The sequence below is a fragment of the Podarcis gaigeae genome (genome assembly GCF_964106915.1).
Source record: "Podarcis gaigeae genome assembly, chromosome: 16".
NCBI classification, from domain to species: Eukaryota; Metazoa; Chordata; class Lepidosauria; order Squamata; family Lacertidae; genus Podarcis; species Podarcis gaigeae.
This window is the reverse complement of record NC_139693.1, coordinates 9,539,440-9,560,843: the sequence shown is the minus strand read 5'-3', so window position 1 is coordinate 9,560,843 and position 21,404 is coordinate 9,539,440. Positions and strand designations below refer to the sequence as shown.

Sequence of the window (21,404 nt, the reverse complement as noted above, 5' to 3'; positions counted from 1 at the left end):
ATGTATGACAGCCACACGGATGCTATTAGCCCAGAGATGGAAAGAAGAGAAAATCCCTACCAGAGAAGAATGGCAAATTAAAATGTTGGACTATGCCAAAATGGCGAAACTGACAGGAAATCTCAGGAACCAAGAAGACCAAACTTTAACACAGGATGAGAAAAAATTATAATTTATCTTGGAGACCACTGTAAGCAGATGAAAGCATTAGCAGGATTACAATAACACTTGTAATGTACGTAGCAAGTACTATGGAGGTAATGGAGTTATATAAAATATGGACTATTGAAAAAGATGCAGTAGAAAAGGTTTAATAATAGGACCCATGGAGGGGGTGGTGGAAAGTCTAAGAATTCGTCCCTATTACAGTGGTACCTTGGGTTAAGAACTTAATTCATTCCGGAGGTCTGTTCTTAACCTGAAACTGTTCTTAACCTGAAGTACCACTTTAGGTAATAGGGCCTCCTGCTGCCGCCACACCGCTGGTGTGCGATTTCTGTTCTCATCCTGAAGCAAAGTTCTTAACCCGAAGCACTATTTCTGGATTAGCGGAGTCTGTAACCTGAAGCTTCTGTAACCCAAGGTACCACTGTATAGTTATAATTTTATATTTGTAAAATCGAATGAAAATTATTTCAAAAAAGAAAAACCAAGATTAGGAAAATGAACAACCAAACCAATCATTTAATAACAAAAAAGCGGGGAGGGTGCCATTTTGACTGCCTCAATCTGCGTAGCCCGTCTGGTCCTCGCTGCTGTCGTCGGAGGACAGGAGATCTTCGGGGCTGCAGGCAAAGCAGACCCGCCCCATGTCCTGCCAGCACATCCGGCAGTAGAGGGTCCCGCACTCGGGGTCTGGGCACAATTTGGAGTTGCTGGATTGGGGGAGGCCGCAGAGGATGCAGTACTTGCGGAGAAACCGCTGAAGGAATGGAAACCAGCGGCCCAGCCTGTCCAGGAAGGGCTTCTCCTGCAGCGGGAGGAGAGAAGGGAGGGAGGTGCTCAGGCCCAGCAAGAAAGGGAGCTATAGGCTTATGTTATATCATAGAATCAGAGTTGCAGAGTTGGAAGGGACCCCAAGGGTCCTCTAGTCCAACCCCATGCAATGCAGGAATTTCCACTGATGGGAAAGTTGTTCGCCACATGTTTCCAGATGCCTCTTAACATCCGGAAGACATCTGAAGGCAGCCCTCTTAAGGGAAGCTTTTAATGTTTAACAGACTACTGTTCGTTGGAAGCCGCCCAGAGTGGCTGGGGAAACGCAGCCAGAAGGGCGGTGTATAAATAAAAAAATATTAATATTAATATTAATATTATTATAACAATATCCTTGCTAAGGATTTCATACGGCAGTTCCTGCGATCAAAGAAGTGAGTCTTCATCTCTGTTTGGATACAACTGGGCGCCATTTTGAATCAAGATGGCCGACTGAACCTTTCAAAACGGCCCTGATTTTAACCACCAGTTTCAGAACAACACAGACTTTTTTGGGTGTGTTTCTTAGAATCCATCAACAAACACCTGGGGAAGAAAGGAGACTGCTGATTGGAAATATATCCAAGTCGAGAGGGTGCTGGGGATATCAACATTAAATTACATAACAAAACCGACAACCTTCACCAGAATAAAAATAGAACAACCTGTTTCAAAACGTTGGCATTCGACAGTCTCTTTTTAGGATCCAGATTCCAGAGCCATTTAAAATGGCATTCTCTCCCCCCCCAAATCTGAAGCAGTACAATCCATGTTGAGTTTCCTTTCCCCTTCTTCCCTCCCTGCGCCTTTTCCTTTGTGTGTCTTGTTTTTAGATTGTAGGCCTGCAGGCAGGGACAATCTTGTTTCAACTGCTTGTAAGTAAGTCGTTCTAGGGCTGAAAAGTGGGGTGCAAATGCTCTAAAAAATAATAATGCCACCCCTCCCTTCCCCTGCAGGTAGAGAGATTGGCCTGGGTCCAATTGAACCAGCATTTCATATAGTCGCGGAGCCTGAATGTGCCTTGTTTTTCAGCCAAGCTCCTAGAATGAAACTATCTGACCCTTGCCCTGCTAAATCATCAGGTGCTTAAAAGTGCCCGGCTAGGCTGCAGGTTTACTCAGTGGTCCCCAGTGGGAGGGAATGGGCGGAGGCCCGTCAGCTGAGCCAACAGGAAGCCTTGCCCTGAGGTCCCCGCGCAGCAGGGGAGGTGGAAAGGTAGGGGGCTCAAGGGGGCAGGAAACGGGGGCAGGGTGTTGCCTTCGGGCAGAGATTTAATGGATTGCACAGAACTGCCCAAACACTCGTGCTCTAGATGCACTGGGGCCAGAGAACAGGTGCTCACAAGCAAATCCACACTGGGAGCAAGCATGCTTGGGGAAAATCCTTCCTTTTATTCAATCAAAAACATGTTATTCAATAGCACATTGAAATAAAGAAGAAATGAGATAATATGAGGAACGGCAGATGGAGTTGGGTATGCTTAACCTGGAGTACAATACAATACGATAATCTTTATTGTCATTGTCCCATAAAGAACAACGAAATTGAAACAATCTACATCAGACATTCAAAAACCCAGAAGCCTGCTATCCCAGCCTGGTTAGCCCCTAGAAACTCTGATACCCCATAATTGAATACAATATACTCACATAAAGACTACCTTAAAGGTAAAGGGAACCCTGACCATTAGGTCCAGTCGTGACCGACTCTGGGGTTGCGGCGCTCATCTCCCTTTATTGGCCGAGGGAGCCGGTGTACAGCTTCCGGGTCATGTGGCCAGCATGACTAAGCCGCTTCTGGCGAACCAGAGCAGCGCACGGAAACACCGTTTACCTTCCCGCTATAAAGTGGTACCTATTTATCTACTTGCACTTAGGGGTGCTTTCGAACTGCTAGGTGGGCAGGAGCTGGGACCAAACGACGGGAGCTCACCCCGCCGCAGGGATTTGAACCGCCGACCATGCGATCAGCAAGCCCTAGGCGCTGAGGTTTTACCCACAGCGCCACCCGCGTCCCTAAAGATTACCTTACACTGTGTTTAAAACCAAAATCACATTTGGATAGAAACTGTTTCTCAGGCAGCTAGTCCTAGTCTTTATAAAGCACAATGGGTGACATGGGAGCCATATCTAAAGGGTTGTCGCATAGAAGATGGAGCAAGCTTGTTTTCTGCTGCTCTGGGAGGGAGGACCCGAACCAATTGGCTTCGAACTGCAAGAAAGGAGATTCCGACTAAACATCAGGAAGAACTTTCTGACAGCGAGAGCCGTTCAACGGTTCAATGGACTTCCAGGGAAGGACTCTCTTCCTTGGACATTTTGAAGCAGAGGTTGGACGGCTGTCTGTCTTGGATTCTTCAGCTGCGATGCCTGCAGTGCAGGGGGCTGGACTAGATGACCCCGACTCTACAATTCAGCGAAGCTACCTGTGTTCTTCCACTCACCAGTCTTTTGCGCTGCCGCACCCGCAGGATGATGCGCTTCCGCTGCACGATGATGAAAGCCATCCTCTGCCGGAGCATCTCGTTGTAGAGGAAGAGAATGCGCTTCTTCTCCCTCTAAGAGAGAGAGAGAGAGAGAGAGAGAGGGTGGCAGGGAGAACGTGAGGCTGGAGAGAAAGCGTTGTTACAGTATTATGCTGTCCGGCCATTCTGGCCACAAATGGACGTCACCCACCCACGTAGCCAGGGCCGGATTTCGGTTTGATGAGGCCCTAAGCTACTGAAGGTAATGGGACTCTTTATACAGTATGACCAGCTGTCCTTTGTCAACAACAAATTGTCACTGTTTTAGGGGTTGTTTTTAAAAGTCTGGAACAGATTAATCCGTTTTGCATTACTCTCTATGGGAAAGTGCGCCTTGGTTTTGGGACGCTTTGGTTTTGGAACAGACTTCCGGAACAGATTAAGTTTGAGAACCAAGGTACCACTGTATATAGAAATGAACAAACCAGTGATATTTTAGGGAGCAGGCTAGCAGGCGGGGCCCATTATTTACATCATAGGGGCCTACACAAAACACTGTTGCTGTAGGTAGGTTTTATTTTATTTGTTCTTTATCTTATATTTTGGAAATGTACACCCAGGTTTTATTTTCCCTTTAATTTTTTTTAGAGGGCCCTAAGAGTGTGGGGCCCTAAGCTATAGCTTGTGTCTTATACAGTGGTGCCTCGCAAGACGAAAAGAATCCATTCCGCGATTCTCTTCGCCTAGCGGTTTTTTCGTCTTGCGAAGCAAGCCCATTGACAGCTTAGCGGCTTAGCGCTATTAGCGGCTTAGCGGCTTAGCGCTATTAGCGGCTTAGCGGCTTTTAGCGGATCAGCTGATAAGCGGCTTAGCGGCTTAGAAAAAGGGGGGGGAAGGGAAAAAAAGTCGGAAAAACTCGCAAGACATTTCGTCTTGCGAAGCAAGCCCATAGGGAAATTCGTTTTGCAAAGCGCCTCCAAAACGGAAAACCCTTTCATCTAGTGGGTTTTCCGTCTTGCGAGGTGTTCGTCTTGCGGGGCACCACTGTACATAAATCTGGCACTGCTGGTTGCCCTCACAGTGCAACGGAGAACATTTGTCGTGTTGGGCAGGGTGTGTGCGTGCATTTAATCTGGGGCCTGGCGTCCCAACCTTGGGGAAGAAGAAGGCGGCGATGACGCGACGGATGCGGAAGACGTAGACCTGCGCGAAGCACAGCAGGATCAGGGCGCCCAGCGGTGTGACGCAGCTCACGTACTGCTCCTTGCTCATTCCATGCGCTTCCGGCAAGCAGTCTGAGGGTGAGAGAAAGAGAGAGACGGGCCAGAGGGGCAACCTTTGACAGAACGCAACAGCCATGGTCTTGTTCAATCCCGAGTGGAGGCATGCAGGGAGCCTCTCTCAGCCCAAAGGCCGCATTGCCTTCTGGGAAAATTTTCGCTGGGCAGGGCCAAGGGCCAAAGTGGACAGGCCTCTCAGGCCGCGCTGGGTTTACGTATAAGCTAAACAAGCTATAGCTTAGGGCCCACTCTCTTGGGGGCCCCCAAAAAAAATTAAAGAAAAAAAACTGGATGTACCATACATTTCCAAAATATAAGGTAAAAAACAAATAAAATAAAACCTACATACAGCAAAAGTGTTTTGTGTTGTGTAGGCTCCTAGGATGTAAGTGATGGGCCCCGCCTGCTAGCCTGCTCCCTAAAATATCACTGGTTTGCTTATTTCTATATATAGGGTGCCTACATTCTGCGTGGACTGGTTGCATGGAAACATGCGCAAATGGCTTTCGATACCTATTAGGTCCATAAATTACTATATAGCATATATTCAACACAAAAAACAGTGACTATTTATGCTGGACAGTAGCTTAGGGCCTCATCAAACCTAAATCTGGCCCTGCTCTCAGGGCCCACCTGCCGCTAGATATTAAACCCATATGCATAGCACTCATTTCTACTGAAATGAGGCTGCATTTTAATGTTGTACTTAATCTTGTTTTTAAGTTGTATTTTAATCAATTGTTTTTATACCTGGTGTTGGCCGCCCTGAGCCCAGTCTTGGCTGGGGAGGGCGTAGTATAAATAAAATTATTATTATTATTATTATTATTATTATTATTATTATTATTATTATTACTATTGGCAGCTGCTCTGGAGGCTAACCCCTGGACTGTGGGGCCTTATCCCTCCCCACTTCCAGGAAAACTGCACAGAAAATACCCTCCACCTCCAATCATACGGTCTCCATCCTCTGCACGGCGCCCTTGCCTGGACTCCTCCCCAACTTACGCAGGTTGTTTGTCTCCATCACCATCTCCGAGGAGGTGTTCAGGGCCCCGATGGTGCTGCGCAGGAGACGGGCCATCATGGTGTTCCCTCCGACTATGACTTCCAAGTGGTGGCTGCCTGCAGAGAGGGGCAGGAGAAGGGATTTAGCTAGTTAGCTATCACCCGCTCTTCACCCCAGCCATCCCATGGGCGGCTCACAACATTAAAACACAATGTGGTTGTTTTTTAAAAAAAGTAAAAACAACTTGCGACCACAAAAATAATAAGTGTCAAACGCTGGGGTGAAAAGTGGCATCCTCAACATTTGCCAGAAGCCACGTAATGAAGTTGCGAGACATGTGCCTGTGTGGAGGGAGTTTTGGGGGCCACCAGAGAGCAAGCCCTCTTGCAGCCCACCACCACCCCAGGGCTCTGCGGGCGGAGGAACGACCAAGAGGGGTCCCTCTGTCTATCACAGCACCCGAGGGAAGAAGGCAGTCTTTCAAGGTATTTGAGGCATGAGCCATATCGGGCTTTGAACACCAACATAAACACATTAAACCAGTGGCATAGCGTGGGTAGCAAGCGTCCGGGGCAAGGCAGGGAGGGTGCGGGAGAGAGGGAAACAGATGGAGTACACATGCGCATTCAACTGCCCAATGGCATCCGTGTCACCCAGGAGATTGCAGCCACAGGGAAAAAGAAGAAGAAGTTGTTTTGCTGTCTGGAGAGGTCACTTCCTGCTTCACACGGAGAAGCCATTTTCAACAGAGCCCAGTGACAGAAGCACACAGCTGTATGGAGGCAGCACCAGGTGCTGAAATTTTGTGACCCTAAGAATTTTGTGTCCTGTGCTGCCGCCCCCATGCTATGCCACTGCCTTGAACTGGACCCAGAAACAAACTGGCATCTGGTGCAGGGGCTATACGAGATCTAAATGGAACCCCAGCAAGGAATCTGGTTGCTGCCTTCTGGACCAACTGAAGTTTCCAAGTCGTCTTTGACAGCAGACCCATGTAGAGCACATTGCAATGTTGATTTGTATTCCGCTTTTCCAACAACAAATGCTGCGCTCATAAAAACTTCCTGCTCTTAAAATGACTCTGCGCCATCTTGCTGGTGCCTGGGAGTGGTGTTGGATTGCCATACAGGCATGTGCTCAGGGCAAGGGACGTGGGTGGCGCTGTGGGTTAAACCACAGAGCCTAGGGCTTGCTGATCAGAAGGTCGGCGGTTCGAATCCCTGCGATGGGGTGAGCTCCCGTTGCTCGGTCCCTGCTCCTGCCAACCTAGCAGTTCAAAAGCACGTCAAAGTGCAAGTGGATAAATAGGTACCGCTCCGGAGGGAAAGTAAACGGCATTTCTGTGCGCTGCTCTGGTTCGCCAGAAGCAGCTTAGTCCTGCTGGCCACATGATGCAGAAGCTGTACACCGGCTCCTTCGGCCAATAAAGCGAGATGAGCGCCGCAACCCCAGAGTCGGCCACGACTGGACCTAATGAACAGGGGTCCCTTTACCTTTATGTGCTCAGGGCAATAGCTGAGCAAGACCCCCCCAAAAAGCTAGAATGGTGTTTCTTTTAAAGCATAAAAGTAGGGGATGTCCCACCAACACAGATCAAAGCAAGACAAGGAAATCAGATCCTGTTGTGTGTTGCAATGGACTTATGATACATTCTGTTATAAGCATTTGATTCGTTTCTTTTGTTATTGCATATGCATAAAAGCAGCGTACGTTGTACAATTTGCTGTTTTATTTCAGATAAGTGAGATAAGAGGTGGGATGAAACGTAACCAATGCTATTTTATTTTATGGTTCAGCATAGAGGCAGCAGCAGTGAAGAATGCCCGTTCTTGGGTCACCGCAGGTTTGCCTTGTAGCACAAGAACGGTTCTCCCACCCTTGTACTAAAATAAAGGAAATTAATAAATATTTGCCCGTTTGATGTTTTCTAAATATCCAGCTGATGTTTAAGGCAGGGCTGGAGAGGAGGGGAAAGGGGGAACCTCCCTTCCGGGGTCATATAACTTACTGCGGAAAGAATACTCCACAAAGGAGTGGTGTTTGATGGTGCTGAATATGGTATACAGCAGGAAGTCAAGGACGCAGGCAATTATCACGAAGAGCGATGCTGGCAAACAGCCCAGTAATTCTGACATCTGGAAAGAAGCAGGGTGTGTGCGCAGGAGGAATAAGTGTGGGTCAGTGACACATATGGGGCTGATCAGCCCCCGGATAGAGGACATCGCCCGTGTTTTACAGTAAACAGCATAAAACATCTATGCGAAAAATGTTCAGAGAAATCACGAGAGGAAGAGGCTACCCCCCAGCAATAATGAGTCAGGTTAAAGAAATTGTTGTCCGGCATGGGCAACAATTAATAACAGCTAAATCTATTCACCGTATTTTTCGCTCTATAAGACGCACCAGACCACAAGACGCACCTAGTTTTTGGAGGAGGAAAACAAGAAAAAAATATTCTGAATCCCAGAAACCAGAACAGCAAGACGGATCTCTGCGCAGTGAAAGCAGCAATCCCTCTTGCTGTTCTGGCTTCTGTGATAGCTGCGCAACTTGCATTCGCTCCATAAGATGCACACACATTTTCCCTTACTTTTTAGGAGGGAAAAAGTGAGTCTTACAGAGCAAAAAATACGGTACTTGTTTACATTTATATTCCACCTTTCCCCACCACCCCAGGAGCTCAAGGTGAGGTGCACATTTAATATTATATTATTATTATTATTATTTATTCAACTTATACACTGCCCTATAGCTGGAGGTTTCAGCGTGGTTCACAACAAGACCACAACATACAAAATCAAACCAAAAGCAGTAACCTAATTAACCCCCCCCCAAAAAAAAGCCATATTCTAAAAGAGTGTTGGGTGTCAATAAGATCAACCAAAGGCCTGATTAAAAAGGAACGTTTTTGCCTTCCTCCCCATTTCTCTTCCTCCCCGTTTTATCTGCAAAACAACCCCGTGAGATAGGTTGGGCTGAGACGCAGTGACTGGCTGAAGGTCACACCCAGTGAGATTCATGGCGGAGTGGGGGATTTGAACCCTGGTCTTAGCCCGGCACTCTAACCACTATTCCACCGCTGCCTCTCCAAGGAAAGAGGGCACCACTGGACATATAGAGCTCACAGGGAAAGCTGCTGAACTTGGACAAAGTTATGTGGTCTCCCTCGAGATATAAGATTCTAGATTTTTATGGCTGCTTTATATTGTACATCTCTGGGCAGTGCAAGATTCGAGGGGTTTCAGGCACAACTTACACATCACCTGTGTTTCCCTTTGGAAAGGAGGCACAGTGCAGACTGTGGCATCTCTATGGTATATGGTTTATTTACACGTATATACAACCTGGTCCCAAGAGGGTCTTGTTTCCCCCATAGCTGCAGCCCTGGATTTCAACAGACATCAAACATGGCTCTGACCCTCTCTCTAGCTTGCCGCCTTTACCAAACTGAAACCATTTTTCTCCCAATCACATTCCAGCCTATGCTAAAACTCCAAACCCTGGTTTTCATTCTTCTAACGAGCTCTGAACTGAAGGAGGGGCCCCACTCATCTGCGTCTGGCACAGAGCCATCTTAATCGCTTTCTTAATGGCCCATTACTTTCCTTTTGTTTTCTTAATGGCTCATCTCCCAGGCAATTATCTCATCAGGAGACTGGCCGGGGTTATATTTTAACCCTTCCTGGATCCAGGGGTTCAGGAGTTGGTTAAATTCTAACATCTCCTGGATCCAGAAATTTAGGGGAGTCTGGTACCCAAAAACGCATAATGATATATTGTATAGGTCACGTTTTTGTTTTTGTTTTGTATAATTCCTATGAATATTTTTATGCTAGTATGATTCTGCTTGGCTACAACCATCATTTGGTTGCCTTATTAATAAATCTGAAGTTGGCACGAAAACAGCAGTGGAGGTGCGGGGGTAGGAAAACTTACAGGGCCAACCCCAGGAGGAGAACTGTAGCTGTGGGGGGGGGGGATACAAGGGTCTTCTGGCAGTTATCAGCACCCTTGACAAACTACAGCTCCCAGAATGCTTTGGGGGAGAAGCCATGACTGTTCAAAGTGGTATCGTAGTGCTTCAAAGGTATGCTGCGAATGCGGCCTAAGAGAATTGGAATGGACAGATCCTGCGATCCCTACTAAGAATAGACCCACTGACATTAATGGACCTAAGTGAGTCATGTCATTGACTTCCATGCACCTACTCTGAGTAAGGCTGGCAGTGGATACACAGCTCACAATTATTAAAGCATAGCAGGATCCCAATCCTTCGGTATCCTGCCTCGATGCCTCCCTCTAACTCCCACCACCCCATCTCCGTAGGTCTCTGCCCCCAAGGCCCATCCACTTACCATATTTTTGGTCTCGGGCGGCTGGAAAGCGAGGCGGAGGGGGTCGATGAGACTGCTTTGCTCGGCACGCCGCAAGGGCAGAAGTGTCCGCTTCTTCTGCAAGGTTCACAGGGCGGAAGGAGGCAGTAGGAGTGGGGAAGAGTTGTCATCACCCTGTTGCCTGTTGCCATCACCCAACAAATTACATCCAGAGGTAGACTCTCTCTGGATATGGAAGTTCCACTTCAGCTCTTGTGACTAAAAGGCTGCTGAGGGACGTATCCTTCATGGGTCTGAGAACCCCGCAGGGGCTCTGCTTCCTTCCCCCGAATGCCCTTTGACCTTGGCCGCCTGCAACCACAACCCCCTCTCTCTGTGACTGCTGACCACCACCACCCGGCCATCTAGCCAAGCCGCAAACTCTGGCCGCTCTTACCTGCTTCCGGCGCCGGGCGTCTATCTGCCGGAAGTAGCGGGATATGTAAAGATTGTCGAAGCGGATGTCCTGCGTGTAGCTGTTTGTGTAGGAGAACGCCCTGAGGGAAAGGAAGATGGAGATGGGGCGGAAAAATAATGTGCCGAGAGGTGGGGAGACACTCCAACCTTGTCTGCCTAAACCACCGAGCTCCACTCCCACTGCAAAAGCTCCTGCCAAGGCCTTTTCGTTAAAAATACAACAACCAATGACATAACATGCAACTAGTCCTCAACATTCAGATCACAGCTGCTGAAGGCTGCAAAGCTGTGGGTCATGGCTGCTGCTGGTTGTCAGCTTTGGTGTCCAACCCACCACCAGTAGAAATTCAAAATCCATCCCCATCACTCACACTGCTTATTATAGTCCCACAGCAGATGTGGAACACCACAATCATTCCTCTTGCACAAGAGGGGAACTTGACGCCTTCTGGATGGTGTTGGGACTCCAACTTCCACCAGGCCTCCCTGCCACTGTGGCCAATGGGCAGGGCAGGACAATTCTAATCAAGCAGCTTCTGGGGGCCACAGGTTCTCCACCCCTGTCTTCGGCACACATCCCAACCAATCAGGGATCATGTTATATGCTCTTGCAGAGGTGTGAAGAGGGATGGGGCCCCTGCAGCCCTCCAGTTGTTTGTTGGTACTAGAACTCCCATCAGGGATGACGAGGGCTACAGTGGTACCTCGGGTTAAGAACTTAATTCGTTCTGGAGGTCTGTTCTTAACCTGAAACTGTTCTTAACCTGAAGCACCATTTTAGCTAATGGGCCCTCCTGCTGCTGCCGCACCACTGCTGCACAATTTCTGTTCTCATCCTGAAGCAAAGTTCTTAACCCAAGGTACTATTTCTGGGTTAGTGGAGTCTGTAACCTGAAGCATCTGTAACCTGAAGCGTATGTAACCCGAGGTACCACTGTACAGACCAGCAACACCCAGAAGGCCACTGTTTCCCCTTCCTTGGCTTATTTTATTTTCACGCACAGAATAATGGCAGAACACGTTTTCATGCTGCAGTCAATGAAAAGCCAGGTGTCAAAGGCTCACCCAGAGACTTAGGAAGGTCGGTAGGCAGGGCAGAGGCATAGTTTCTGTAATTATTGGCTCCTGCTTCTACAACAGGGGTAAAGGCCCTGCAGCCCTCAAGATGTTTACAGGGACTAAGGCCCCCATCAGCTCCAGTCAGCATGGCCGATGGTCAGACATGCTGAGAATGTAGTCCAACAAAATCCATGAAGGTTGCCAAGGGCCTCAGGTTTGCCTCAGGCACAACCCAAATAGGTTCCCTGCCCCCACCCAGGAGCCGCCACACCCCCAGCCCAACTCACGAGGCAAAGACGATGATGAACATGCAGGAGAGGAGGACCCGAAGCACAGACATGGAGGTGCTCAGGCGCTCGCCCTGCTTGGCCACCTCTTCGTTGACTTCATCCACCAGGTGTCTGTGGGAGAGGTTGGCACCGACCAGCATGGTCTGGTGTTCTTCCTGGATGCGGGGAGGGTGGGGGCAGAAGAAAGGAAAGGAATGTCCTAAATGCTGGTCGCAAAAGATCTACACTGGTTGCCGGTACATTTCTGAGCACAATTCAAAGTGTTGGTGCTGACCTTTAAAGCCCTAAACAGCCCCAGCCCAGTATACCCAAAGGAGCGTCTCCGCCCCCATCATTCAGTCCGGACACTGAAGTCCAGTTCTGAGGGCCTTCTGGCGGTTCCCTCCCTGCGAGAAGTGAGGTTACAGTGAACCAGCAGAGGGCTTTCTTGGTAGTGGTGCCCGCCCTGTGGAACGCCCTCCCGTCAGATGTCAAGGATATAAAGTATTATATGAAATTCAGAAGACAGCTGAAGGCAGCCCTGTATAGGGAAATCTTTAACATTTGTCATTTTATTGTCTGTTTGATATTTTTTTAGGAGCTTGCCGAGTGGCTGGGGCAACCTAGCCAGATGGGTGGCGTAGTATTATTATCATTGTTGTTGTTGTTAAATGCCTGGGGTTGCTTGTTTATTTTTTTAATTGTTTGTTTTTTAATTGATCTGTAAACTTTGCTAGACCCCTATCGCCCTTGCCATACTCACCTTGACCGCTAAACTGGCTGTGAAGTCCTGGTTTAAACTATCCACGGAATCGTTAACCCGATCGTAGGTTTGGCCAAAGTTCCCTTCCACAGGAATCTTGTCATGGCACCAAGTGTGCATAACTGCAGAGGAAGAGGAGGAAGAAAGCAGCTGGAGAGCGAAGCTGCATTTCAGAAGGAGAGTTAGGTGCTCAGCAGGGATGTACCACTACAGACGGGCAGGTGGAGGAGGGAATGTACCACTGCTGGTGGCAGGTGGGGACTCACAGGATGGGATGCCCAGCCTCAGGGACCCTCTACTGGAAAGAACGTGGTTTGGATTGGGATTTGAGTCCGACACGCCGGTCTGGTTCACAAGGTGTGCTAAGCCAAAGCTTGGTTTAGGGAGGTTCTGCATGGCTTCCCCTGCCCACCAAAGATCCCTGGGAACTGTAGTTCAGCCTAGGTAGCAGAACTGTTATCAAGAGGCTTAAAAACAGCCCGTCAGCCACACAACAAGCAGTCCCTACAAGCAATGGCCTCACGGCGGCTTCTCTTCTCTTGTCCTTGGCTGGAACTCACTCTTGGCAAAGTGGCAGAGGAAGCTGAACTTCATAGGAATGCAAAGCAGGTGGTTGATGAAGGGCACAGCAATTGTCCGCATGCAAGATGCATGCTTAACTGCAAACCAGCTCTGGCAGCGTTTGATGGCTTGGTCTATAATTTCTAGAAGGGGGAAAAAGAAAGTGTCAACAGTGACAGATGTCCATGAAACCTCTGCTTAAAAACTTCCAAGGAAGGGGAGTCCTATTTAGTAGAAGAAAAGTCAGAGATGGACATATCTGCCGATCGGTAATCTGAGTAATTTCACTCTCAGCTGAACCTACATCTCAGGGTAAAATGACTAGGAGGAGAACTATATAGGCCACCTTGAGCTCCTTGGGTACAATGTAATCAATCAATCAATCAATCCATCCATCCCACCCCTCATGGGTGGATGTACCAACTATAATACACCCTCTCCAAAATATAGGGAAAAGATTAGAATTTATCAGGAATAACTTCCTTGGTGTCCACTTCCATTTTTTATTTGATGTTGTCAACTTTTTAATGCTCTGTATTTTTATATTTTCTGGGTGGCATCAACTAAGTTTTACTTACAGTAGCCCCATTGAAATGAATGAACAAAGACGGCTTGCAGCAGTTCTCAACTTGTGGGTCCCCAGATGTTGCTGGACTACAACTCCCATCATCCCTAGCTAGCAAGGCCAGGGCTCAGGGATGATGGGAGTTGTAGTCCAACGAGATCTGGGGACCCACAGGTTGAGAACCACTGGTTAGAGAGACATTTTGGGAAAGCCCTGACTGTTGAAGTGGATTACGAGTGATTTAAATGGATGGTGTGAGTGTGATATTAAATGCAGGTTTGAATGCAGTGTCAAATGTGGGTTTAAATACATTAAAAAAATAAAATAAAGCTCTGACAAAGGTGGAAATGGGACAGAACTGATGGATGGTGAACAGAAGCAAAAGTGATGCTGACCAGATATGTGATCCTCATGCCCACCCTTTGAATAATCCATGCTCACAACCCCACGTGTCCCTTTCCCATATGCTTACGGGTGCAGCGCATTCGGGTCTTGGCCTCGTAGATCTCCTGTGTGGAAGGGTTGGCTTTGTGCACCGCTGACCTCACCGAGCGAACCCCAAGGCCTGCCTCGCTGGCCACCTGCTCGTTCAGCTCTGAGAAGGAACGTGAGACGTCCCTGGTTTCGGACCTCAGGGTCTTGCCGCTCCTCTGGTGCAGAAAACAGGTGGGGGGGGCGAGAGGGTGGACTAGAGATGGCAGCCCCACAGAAGGCAGATTGATTCATATATATTTTTCCCAAGCAGCAGGGACAGCTACCACGATGGGCCAATTCCAGGGCTCCCATTCCACCATTCTCACTTCGCATGACCACAGGAAGTGAACCCTGATGGATGGGACCAGTGGTCCATGTAATCTAGGGAAGAGGGGATCTGTGGCCCCCCAGGTGTTGCCAGACCACATATCCCATTATTCCTGGCCATTGGTCATGCTGGCTGGGGCTGATAGGAGTTGGGAGTACAAGAACATTGTTGAACTACATCTCCCATCATCCCATGCTGGCTGCAGCTGATTGGAGTCCAGCAACACCCAATGGCCAGGCAGATACTCCAAGAGAACTAGCAGCACCTCAGCTTGCAAAGCCAAGCCATTCCTAGAAAACTATCCCCTCTGCGTTGAGCTGCTTTCTTCAGCCTCTGCCTAGACTCCTTACACGGCTTAAATGGCTCAAGACCGCAATACCTCAAGGACCACCTCTCCCCATATAAACTGTCCCGGACCCTGAGATCATCCTTTGAGGCCCTTCTTTGTGTGCCTCCTTCCACGTGAGGTCTGGAGGGTGGAAACACGAAAAGGGCCTCCTCCACAGTGGCTCCCTGTTTGTGGAATTGCTCTCCCCGAGGGAGGTTTGTCTAGGGCCTTCATTCTATTTCGCCAGGGGAAAAGCTTCCTCTAGAACCAGGCCTTTGGCTGACTAACCTATTTCCTTTTAAATGTATTTGCGGAGGCGGGGGCTATAGTTTTGTTCTGTTCTTGTTTATATGGTGAGTTTTGCATTTTTAACTTGCATTTTTAGACAGTGGTACCTCGGGTTAGGTACTTAATTCATTCTGGAGGTCCATACTTAACCTGAAACTGTTCTTAACCTGAAGCACCACTTTAGCTAATGGGGCCTCCAGCTGCTGCCGTGCCACCGGAGCACGATATCTGTTCTTAACCTGAAGCACTATTTCTAGGTTAGCGGAGTGTGTAACCTGAAGCATATGTAACCTGAAGCGTATGTAACCCAAGGTACCACTGTACTGTGAACCGCCCTGAGATCTTCGGATGAAGGACAGTATACAAATTTAATAGATAATAACATTATTAATCACTCACACCAGGGTTTCTCCCTGCCAGGGGCTCCCATGCTGAATGCCCAGGGACATTCGGGGGCACTAGCAGTACTGTCAACCCCCACCCCACCTGGTGACCTAATAAACTGCTTCTCACCACCATGTCCTTGAGAATCTTGCGTAGAGGGGACAGCGAAATCTTCCAGGCACGCTTGGCATTGTCAATCTGCATCTCAACGGTGCAGCTGATGGAACGCACCACTTCGCCCAGGTTGTGACGGGTATTTGCCACCGGACCTGGTGGGGAGGAGGGTGTATGGCAGCAGGAGGGAGACAAACATCATGCAAGAAAGAGGAGTGGCACCCTTTGCACCAAACTATCCAGGAATAGGGCAGAGGCCTCTGCTGTGGCATTCTTGGCAATGGCAGCATAGTTGGCACCAGAAGTTAGGCTGCTTACCATAGCCTCTGTGGGTAGCCCTCTGGTTCAGCCAGAAATAAAAACTAGGGATGGTCAAACCTGCCCCTATTAATAATCTTTATTGGTCACATTCACCCCATACATTCTCTTTTTTTGCATACTATCAGCAGCCACACAAACTGCAGCATGACGACATCCTTACAACCTTATTATATAGTAAGTTGTATTATATACACGCAAGTGCGCACACATTATCATGCTGGATAGAGGCATATTAAAACATATTCAGTACAAAATGCATTGAAAACAACAAGCAATCTAGCCCAACCCCCTGCAATGTAGGAATATGGGGCTTTAAACCCACAAACCTGAGATTAAGAGTTTCTTTTAAAGTTAATACCTGTCACTACCTAGCGGAGTACTTTCCATAAACTATACAGTGGCACCTTGGTTTAAGAACACTCCTGTTTACTAACAGTTCAGTTTACGAACTCTGCTAAACCGGAAGTAGTATCCTGGTTTGTGAACTTTACCTCGGTCTAAGAATGGAATCTGAACAGTGGAAGGGCACCGGCGGCGGGAGGCCTCATTAGGGAAAACACACCTCGGATTAAGAACGGTTTTGGTTAAAGAACGGACTTCCGGAACAGATTATGTTCGTAAACCGAGGTACCACTGTACTGTACACACTGTGTACCATTCGATATCCCTGAGTTTTATAGTGTTACGAGAGAAGAAGGAAAAAATTCTCCATTGACTTTCTCCATATATCAAGCTTAATTTTACACATTTCTCTCACGCAGTCATAGATATGAGTATTTATTGTACCATCAAAGACCCTTGCCAAGACATAGGTGAGAATGTAAATCCGTCCTTCTTTCCCCAGGAATTTGGGTACCACCAAGAGGCTGGCACAGCGGAAATGTGGGGACGTGCCCCAGCCCAGGGCAGCCACACCTAGGGGAGGGAGAAGGGGGAGACAGTCAGTTTTTATGCTATGGGGCTGCCCCATGCTCTTATCAGCACTGGGGAGAAACTAGCTCAATTTAATTGCATACACATTGCACTTCTGAAGAAAGATGGGTTGTTTAAACCACTTTTGGAATTTCAACACCCCCCATTGGCATGTCCATTTATTTATCTTAAATTTATCACCTGCCCTTTACCAGCAGATCCCAGGGGAAGTACAGCAATTAAAAAACGAAAAGTAAAAGCAGATTACAATAACGGGATCAGTGGGCCCTGAAAACATATACACCCCCCCTCCCGATACTCACATTTATTTGAAAACCATTGAAAGTACTCTTGTCAACTGAGGTTATGCCCCCTGGAGAAGCCTGTCCCCTCAACCAAAGCCTGTCCCACATAATATCCTCTTTTTGGGGTATATATTTACCCATTATTCCCCCCCCCCCCAAAGGCCCATGCCACGCGCCCTGTGGCAGCCATTTTGTATTACGCCACGTCCCCATGGGAAGCATTGTGCGTTAGTATTATTTAATTTATTACCAGCCCTTTACCAGCAGGTCCCATAGGCAGGGGTACAACTCGTCAAAATTCAAAACTGTTATGTACTGAGCTGAATCCTTGAGCAATAGGATCTAGAATGCAGCAGTCTGATTGGTCCGCAGGAGCCACCCAATCCAGCTCCAGGTGGAAGTGAATCAATGACCTGATTAGCCTGCAGGAGCTGCCAATCGGGCTCCTGGATGAAGTGAATCAGCAACCTGATTGGACTGCAGGAGCAGCCCAGAATTAGCTAATCATGCCATTGTGTAAATAATGTATATATAGCTAGACGTTTTGGGGAAAGTTTGATTCATTGCTACTACAAGCTGAATAAAGAGCATAAAATTCACACAGGACTCCGAGTATATTTCAAAAACCAAAAACAGTTGAAAAAGATTACAACTGCAGGGACAGCGTAGGCCTTGCAAACATGCACCTCAGGTGTCAAAAGGCCTGCGTAAAGAGGGTATATGCCACAAACTCTGTCCGTGGCAGCCCTTCTGAGCCATGCCACGGCCCCCACAGCGATTTCTCAAATCTCCAAATATGCCCACTGGCTCCCACAAGTTCCTGGCACTAGATAAGCCTCTTCCAGTGTAAGACCATTCATGGTTTTGGTTGTTTGCACATAGGTTTTGGGTTATAGGGGTATTTGCAGAAAGCTAACGGGAACCGGGCCCCACTGCTAACAGGTCTCCCAAGATGGCGGGCCCTTTGTTGCCCAAACCCTTTACGAATCCTTCTGCTGCCATGGCACCTCCTCTTTCTCCCCAGAGCCTCCGCCGTCCCTCCTCACCAGCCATGCCACACATCAGGTCGATCTTGTGCTCTTCGGAGATGGTCATGGGGAGAATCAGCATCCTGGAAAGGCCTGGAAACCAAGACAGGGGCCTCTCTTGCTTAGGGTCCCCAAAATGAAAATCCTGATTTTTTTTATTTTTTTAAAGCATTTTTGTAATACAGTGGTACCTCGGGTAACAGACGCTTCAGGTTATAGACTCTGCTAACCCAGAAATAGTACCGTGAGTTAAGAACTTTGTTTCAGGATGAGAACAGAAATCGCGCGGCGGCAGCAGGAGGCCCCATTAGCTAAAGTGGTACCTCTGGTTAAGAACAGTTTCAGGTTAAGAATGGACCTCCGGAACGAATTAAATTCTTAGCCCGAGGTACCACTGTAATAATAATAAAAAAACATCGCCCTACTTGACATGCAGCCGGGTTTCCCCAGACATTTTGCCGATTCAGCAAAAATTTGCCCAGACGCCATTTTGGCAGCCCAATTCCCATATGTGTCTAGGAAAACACATGGCAGCCCTCCTCTTGCTTCTATCCCTTGAACGAATGGTGCATCATATTTTCTGACCCCCACCCCCACCCTTGGAAACCATCTTTATTTTGGTCCTACCATCCTCCACCGTTGGCCACATTCACATCATGCATTTCAAGCATTATGAAACTGCTTCCAACAGCCATGGCACTTGCCATATTTCAAAAAGTGAAAATCCAGTTTTGCCCAAAGTTGTTGAGCTGAGTATCCCCACAGCTGACAATCTGCAAGAGTCTGTCCCAGCCCCCTGGGCCCTATAAACTCCTAGCCTCAGAATATGCTTGTCTGATAGGAGGCAGGCATCTTCCTCACCACTGAAGGAGGTGAGGACAGGTGACCCCACCTAGGCCCGAAGTCACCCCCCCTCAATAATCACCCCAGGCCTCAAAACTGTCCCAAATTCCTTTTGTCTTCTAAAAATCCACAGCTAAAGTTTCCCTCTGCTTTTTCTCCAAGATGCTGTGCATAGGCAAACTGTTACTTTTATCAGTACAAGAAGGCTTCAAAAAGCTAATGAATAGGCTCTGTCAGAGCAAGTCTGAGAACTGACTTTTATCTCATTCAGTTGCAACATCTTGAACATGCTGAACCACAAGGCTCCCCGACCCCCTTGGCTTCTAACCCCCCTTTCCCAAAGACAGGAGCTTTCTGTTCATGCTCAGGAAACTCAACATGGGGCAGGACTCCTGAAGAGGAGGAGAAAGGGGAGGGAACTGGAAGGGGAATATATGCTCTGTGCAAATGACTGTGAACCTGTGCTTGTTTGTGAACTATCACACCTGCTCCTTCTACAGTTCATGGATGGTAGAAATAAAGCTTTTTCTCCAAAACTATTCCTTGAGTGTCTGTTGACTCCCATTTTCCCTTTCCCGGGTGCAATACTTTTTCCCACCCGAGGGCAAAGCCTCATAAGGCTACAATACCAAGTCAGAGCACTGGTCCATCTACCTTAGGAATGTTGATACTTCATGCTCTGCTACTGTGGTAAATCAAGTTAAGAGTCCAGTCCTCATGGTTTTTTGAATAAAGGAGGTGATTTTTAAAGGGAGCACAGTTCTATCTAGATCAGTCCTGTCTGTGCCAAGCAGGGTTTTAGACAAGTGCTCTACCTCTGAGCTATGGCCTTGATTATAAAGATACCAGTCCTCATGGTTCTGGATAAAGGGGTGACTTAAATAGGAACAAACAAAGCTACCATATACTGAGTTAGGCCCATGTAACCAAATACTGTCTACCTTGTGTGGCAGCAGCTCTCCAGGGTTTCAAACAGGGTATCCCTCAGCCCTATCTGGAGATTATTATTATTTACTGAATATATATACTGTACTGCCCTATACCCAGAGGTCTCAGATGACGTCAGAGATTGAACATGAGACCTTCTGCAAGCAAAGCAGGTGCTCTGAGTTATTGCCCTTCTTTGCTTCTCTAGAATGCGACGTTTGCCTCTTATGGACTACCCACCTGCTTCCAAAATGCTGTGAGCTCCTCCAGTTTCATGGGACCCTGATAGTTTGGGACCTGACGTTGGCCGAGACCAATTCAAAATGCATTTATATATTTCTACCTCCATCTACATTCACATTTCCAGCCCTTACTGGATCAAAGTGGACTCACCCAGAGCATACAAGCTCCCAATTCCAGCCCCCAGGAAAAACTTGGCGACCCAGAAGTCGTCCGGCTGGCTCCAAAGGAACGTGATGCAGAAGCGAGGCAGGAGGAAGCTGAGAGCGCGTTTCAGAGCTGCAAGAGAAGTTTATAAAACTACGCTTGGTGCAGAGAGAGTGGATAGAACGCTGGAACTCATGGACATACAATGAAGCTGAATGTTGGAAGATTCGGGACAGATAACAGAAAAGACTTCTTCACACAGCGCAGAGTTAAAACTATGGAACTCACTTCTGCAGGAGGCCGGGATGGCCACCAATTTAGACAGGTTTAAAAGAGGATTGGACAAATTAATGGAGGAGAAGTCTGCCAATGGCTACTAGCCCTGGTTCCTATGTTTCGTCCTCCACTGTCAGACCCAGTGAAGGGCATGTCCTGGGGGAGAGGGAATGTGGCCAGGGCAGAGTCACTAAGGGCCGGACAAGGAGGCTTGGAGGACAATGTTTTGACCCTTGGGTATGGATACCCCACCTCTCCTCCAAGGCTTGAGTTGAGGGCAAGGGCTCAAAGGGAGAGACTCACTGGTGTTGGGGGGCTTTTGCCTCCGGCCCTTCTGCTTCTTCACTCTTTGGTACTTTCCTTGGTCGTCTGAGTGCCCCATAGCAGCTGTCTCCTGATGCAAAAAAGGGGCAGGATGTTGTATTTAAAAAAAAAACCAAGACCTCCGAAGCACAGATTCACCAGCGAGGAAAATTAGAATTGTTGCTGCTTGTTAATTATATGCAAGAACCTTGTGCACAGTAATTAATCCCAACAGGCATCTCCCTCCACTGTCATTTATCAACAGCTGTAGCTGCCTAGCCTAGCCTTCTTCCTGACAGGCTAGATTTCTAAGTGCAGGGATTCTTTTATCCTATTTGTGCAGATGAGCATTCCATTGAAGGGGAAACCCCTCCTTCAACACACACCAACAAGTAACCTGAAGCGGAACAGCTCTAAACACAGCCTGACCCCTTCCGTGAGAATTGTGTCA

At 48.0% G+C, this 21,404-nt stretch overlaps 1 protein-coding gene across 2 annotated transcripts; it reads right to left on the bottom strand.

The window, feature by feature from the left end:
* Nucleotides 1-662: 662 nt before the first annotated feature.
* On the bottom strand, nt 663-21,367 carry DCST1 (DC-STAMP domain containing 1). Of its 2 annotated transcripts, XM_083715684.1 has the most exons (16): nt 20,954-21,366; nt 20,381-20,506; nt 18,236-18,310; nt 16,759-16,887; nt 15,667-15,806; nt 14,208-14,385; nt 13,170-13,313; nt 12,610-12,731; nt 11,865-12,022; nt 10,499-10,598; nt 10,084-10,179; nt 7,737-7,863; nt 5,728-5,844; nt 4,592-4,734; nt 3,419-3,532; nt 663-970 (listed from the first exon to the last, which is right to left on the bottom strand). In XM_083715684.1, exons 1-16 carry the CDS (start codon nt 21,030-21,032, stop codon nt 725-727), a joined length of 2,094 nt encoding a protein of 697 aa, XP_083571810.1. In that variant the 5' UTR covers nt 21,033-21,366; the 3' UTR covers nt 663-724. The 2 variants fall into 2 exon arrangements, with proteins under 2 accessions (XP_083571810.1, XP_083571811.1); XM_083715685.1 differs by lacking the exon at nt 4,592-4,734 and having other exon boundaries at nt 20,954-21,367.
* Between the last annotated feature and the right edge of the window lie 37 nt (nt 21,368-21,404).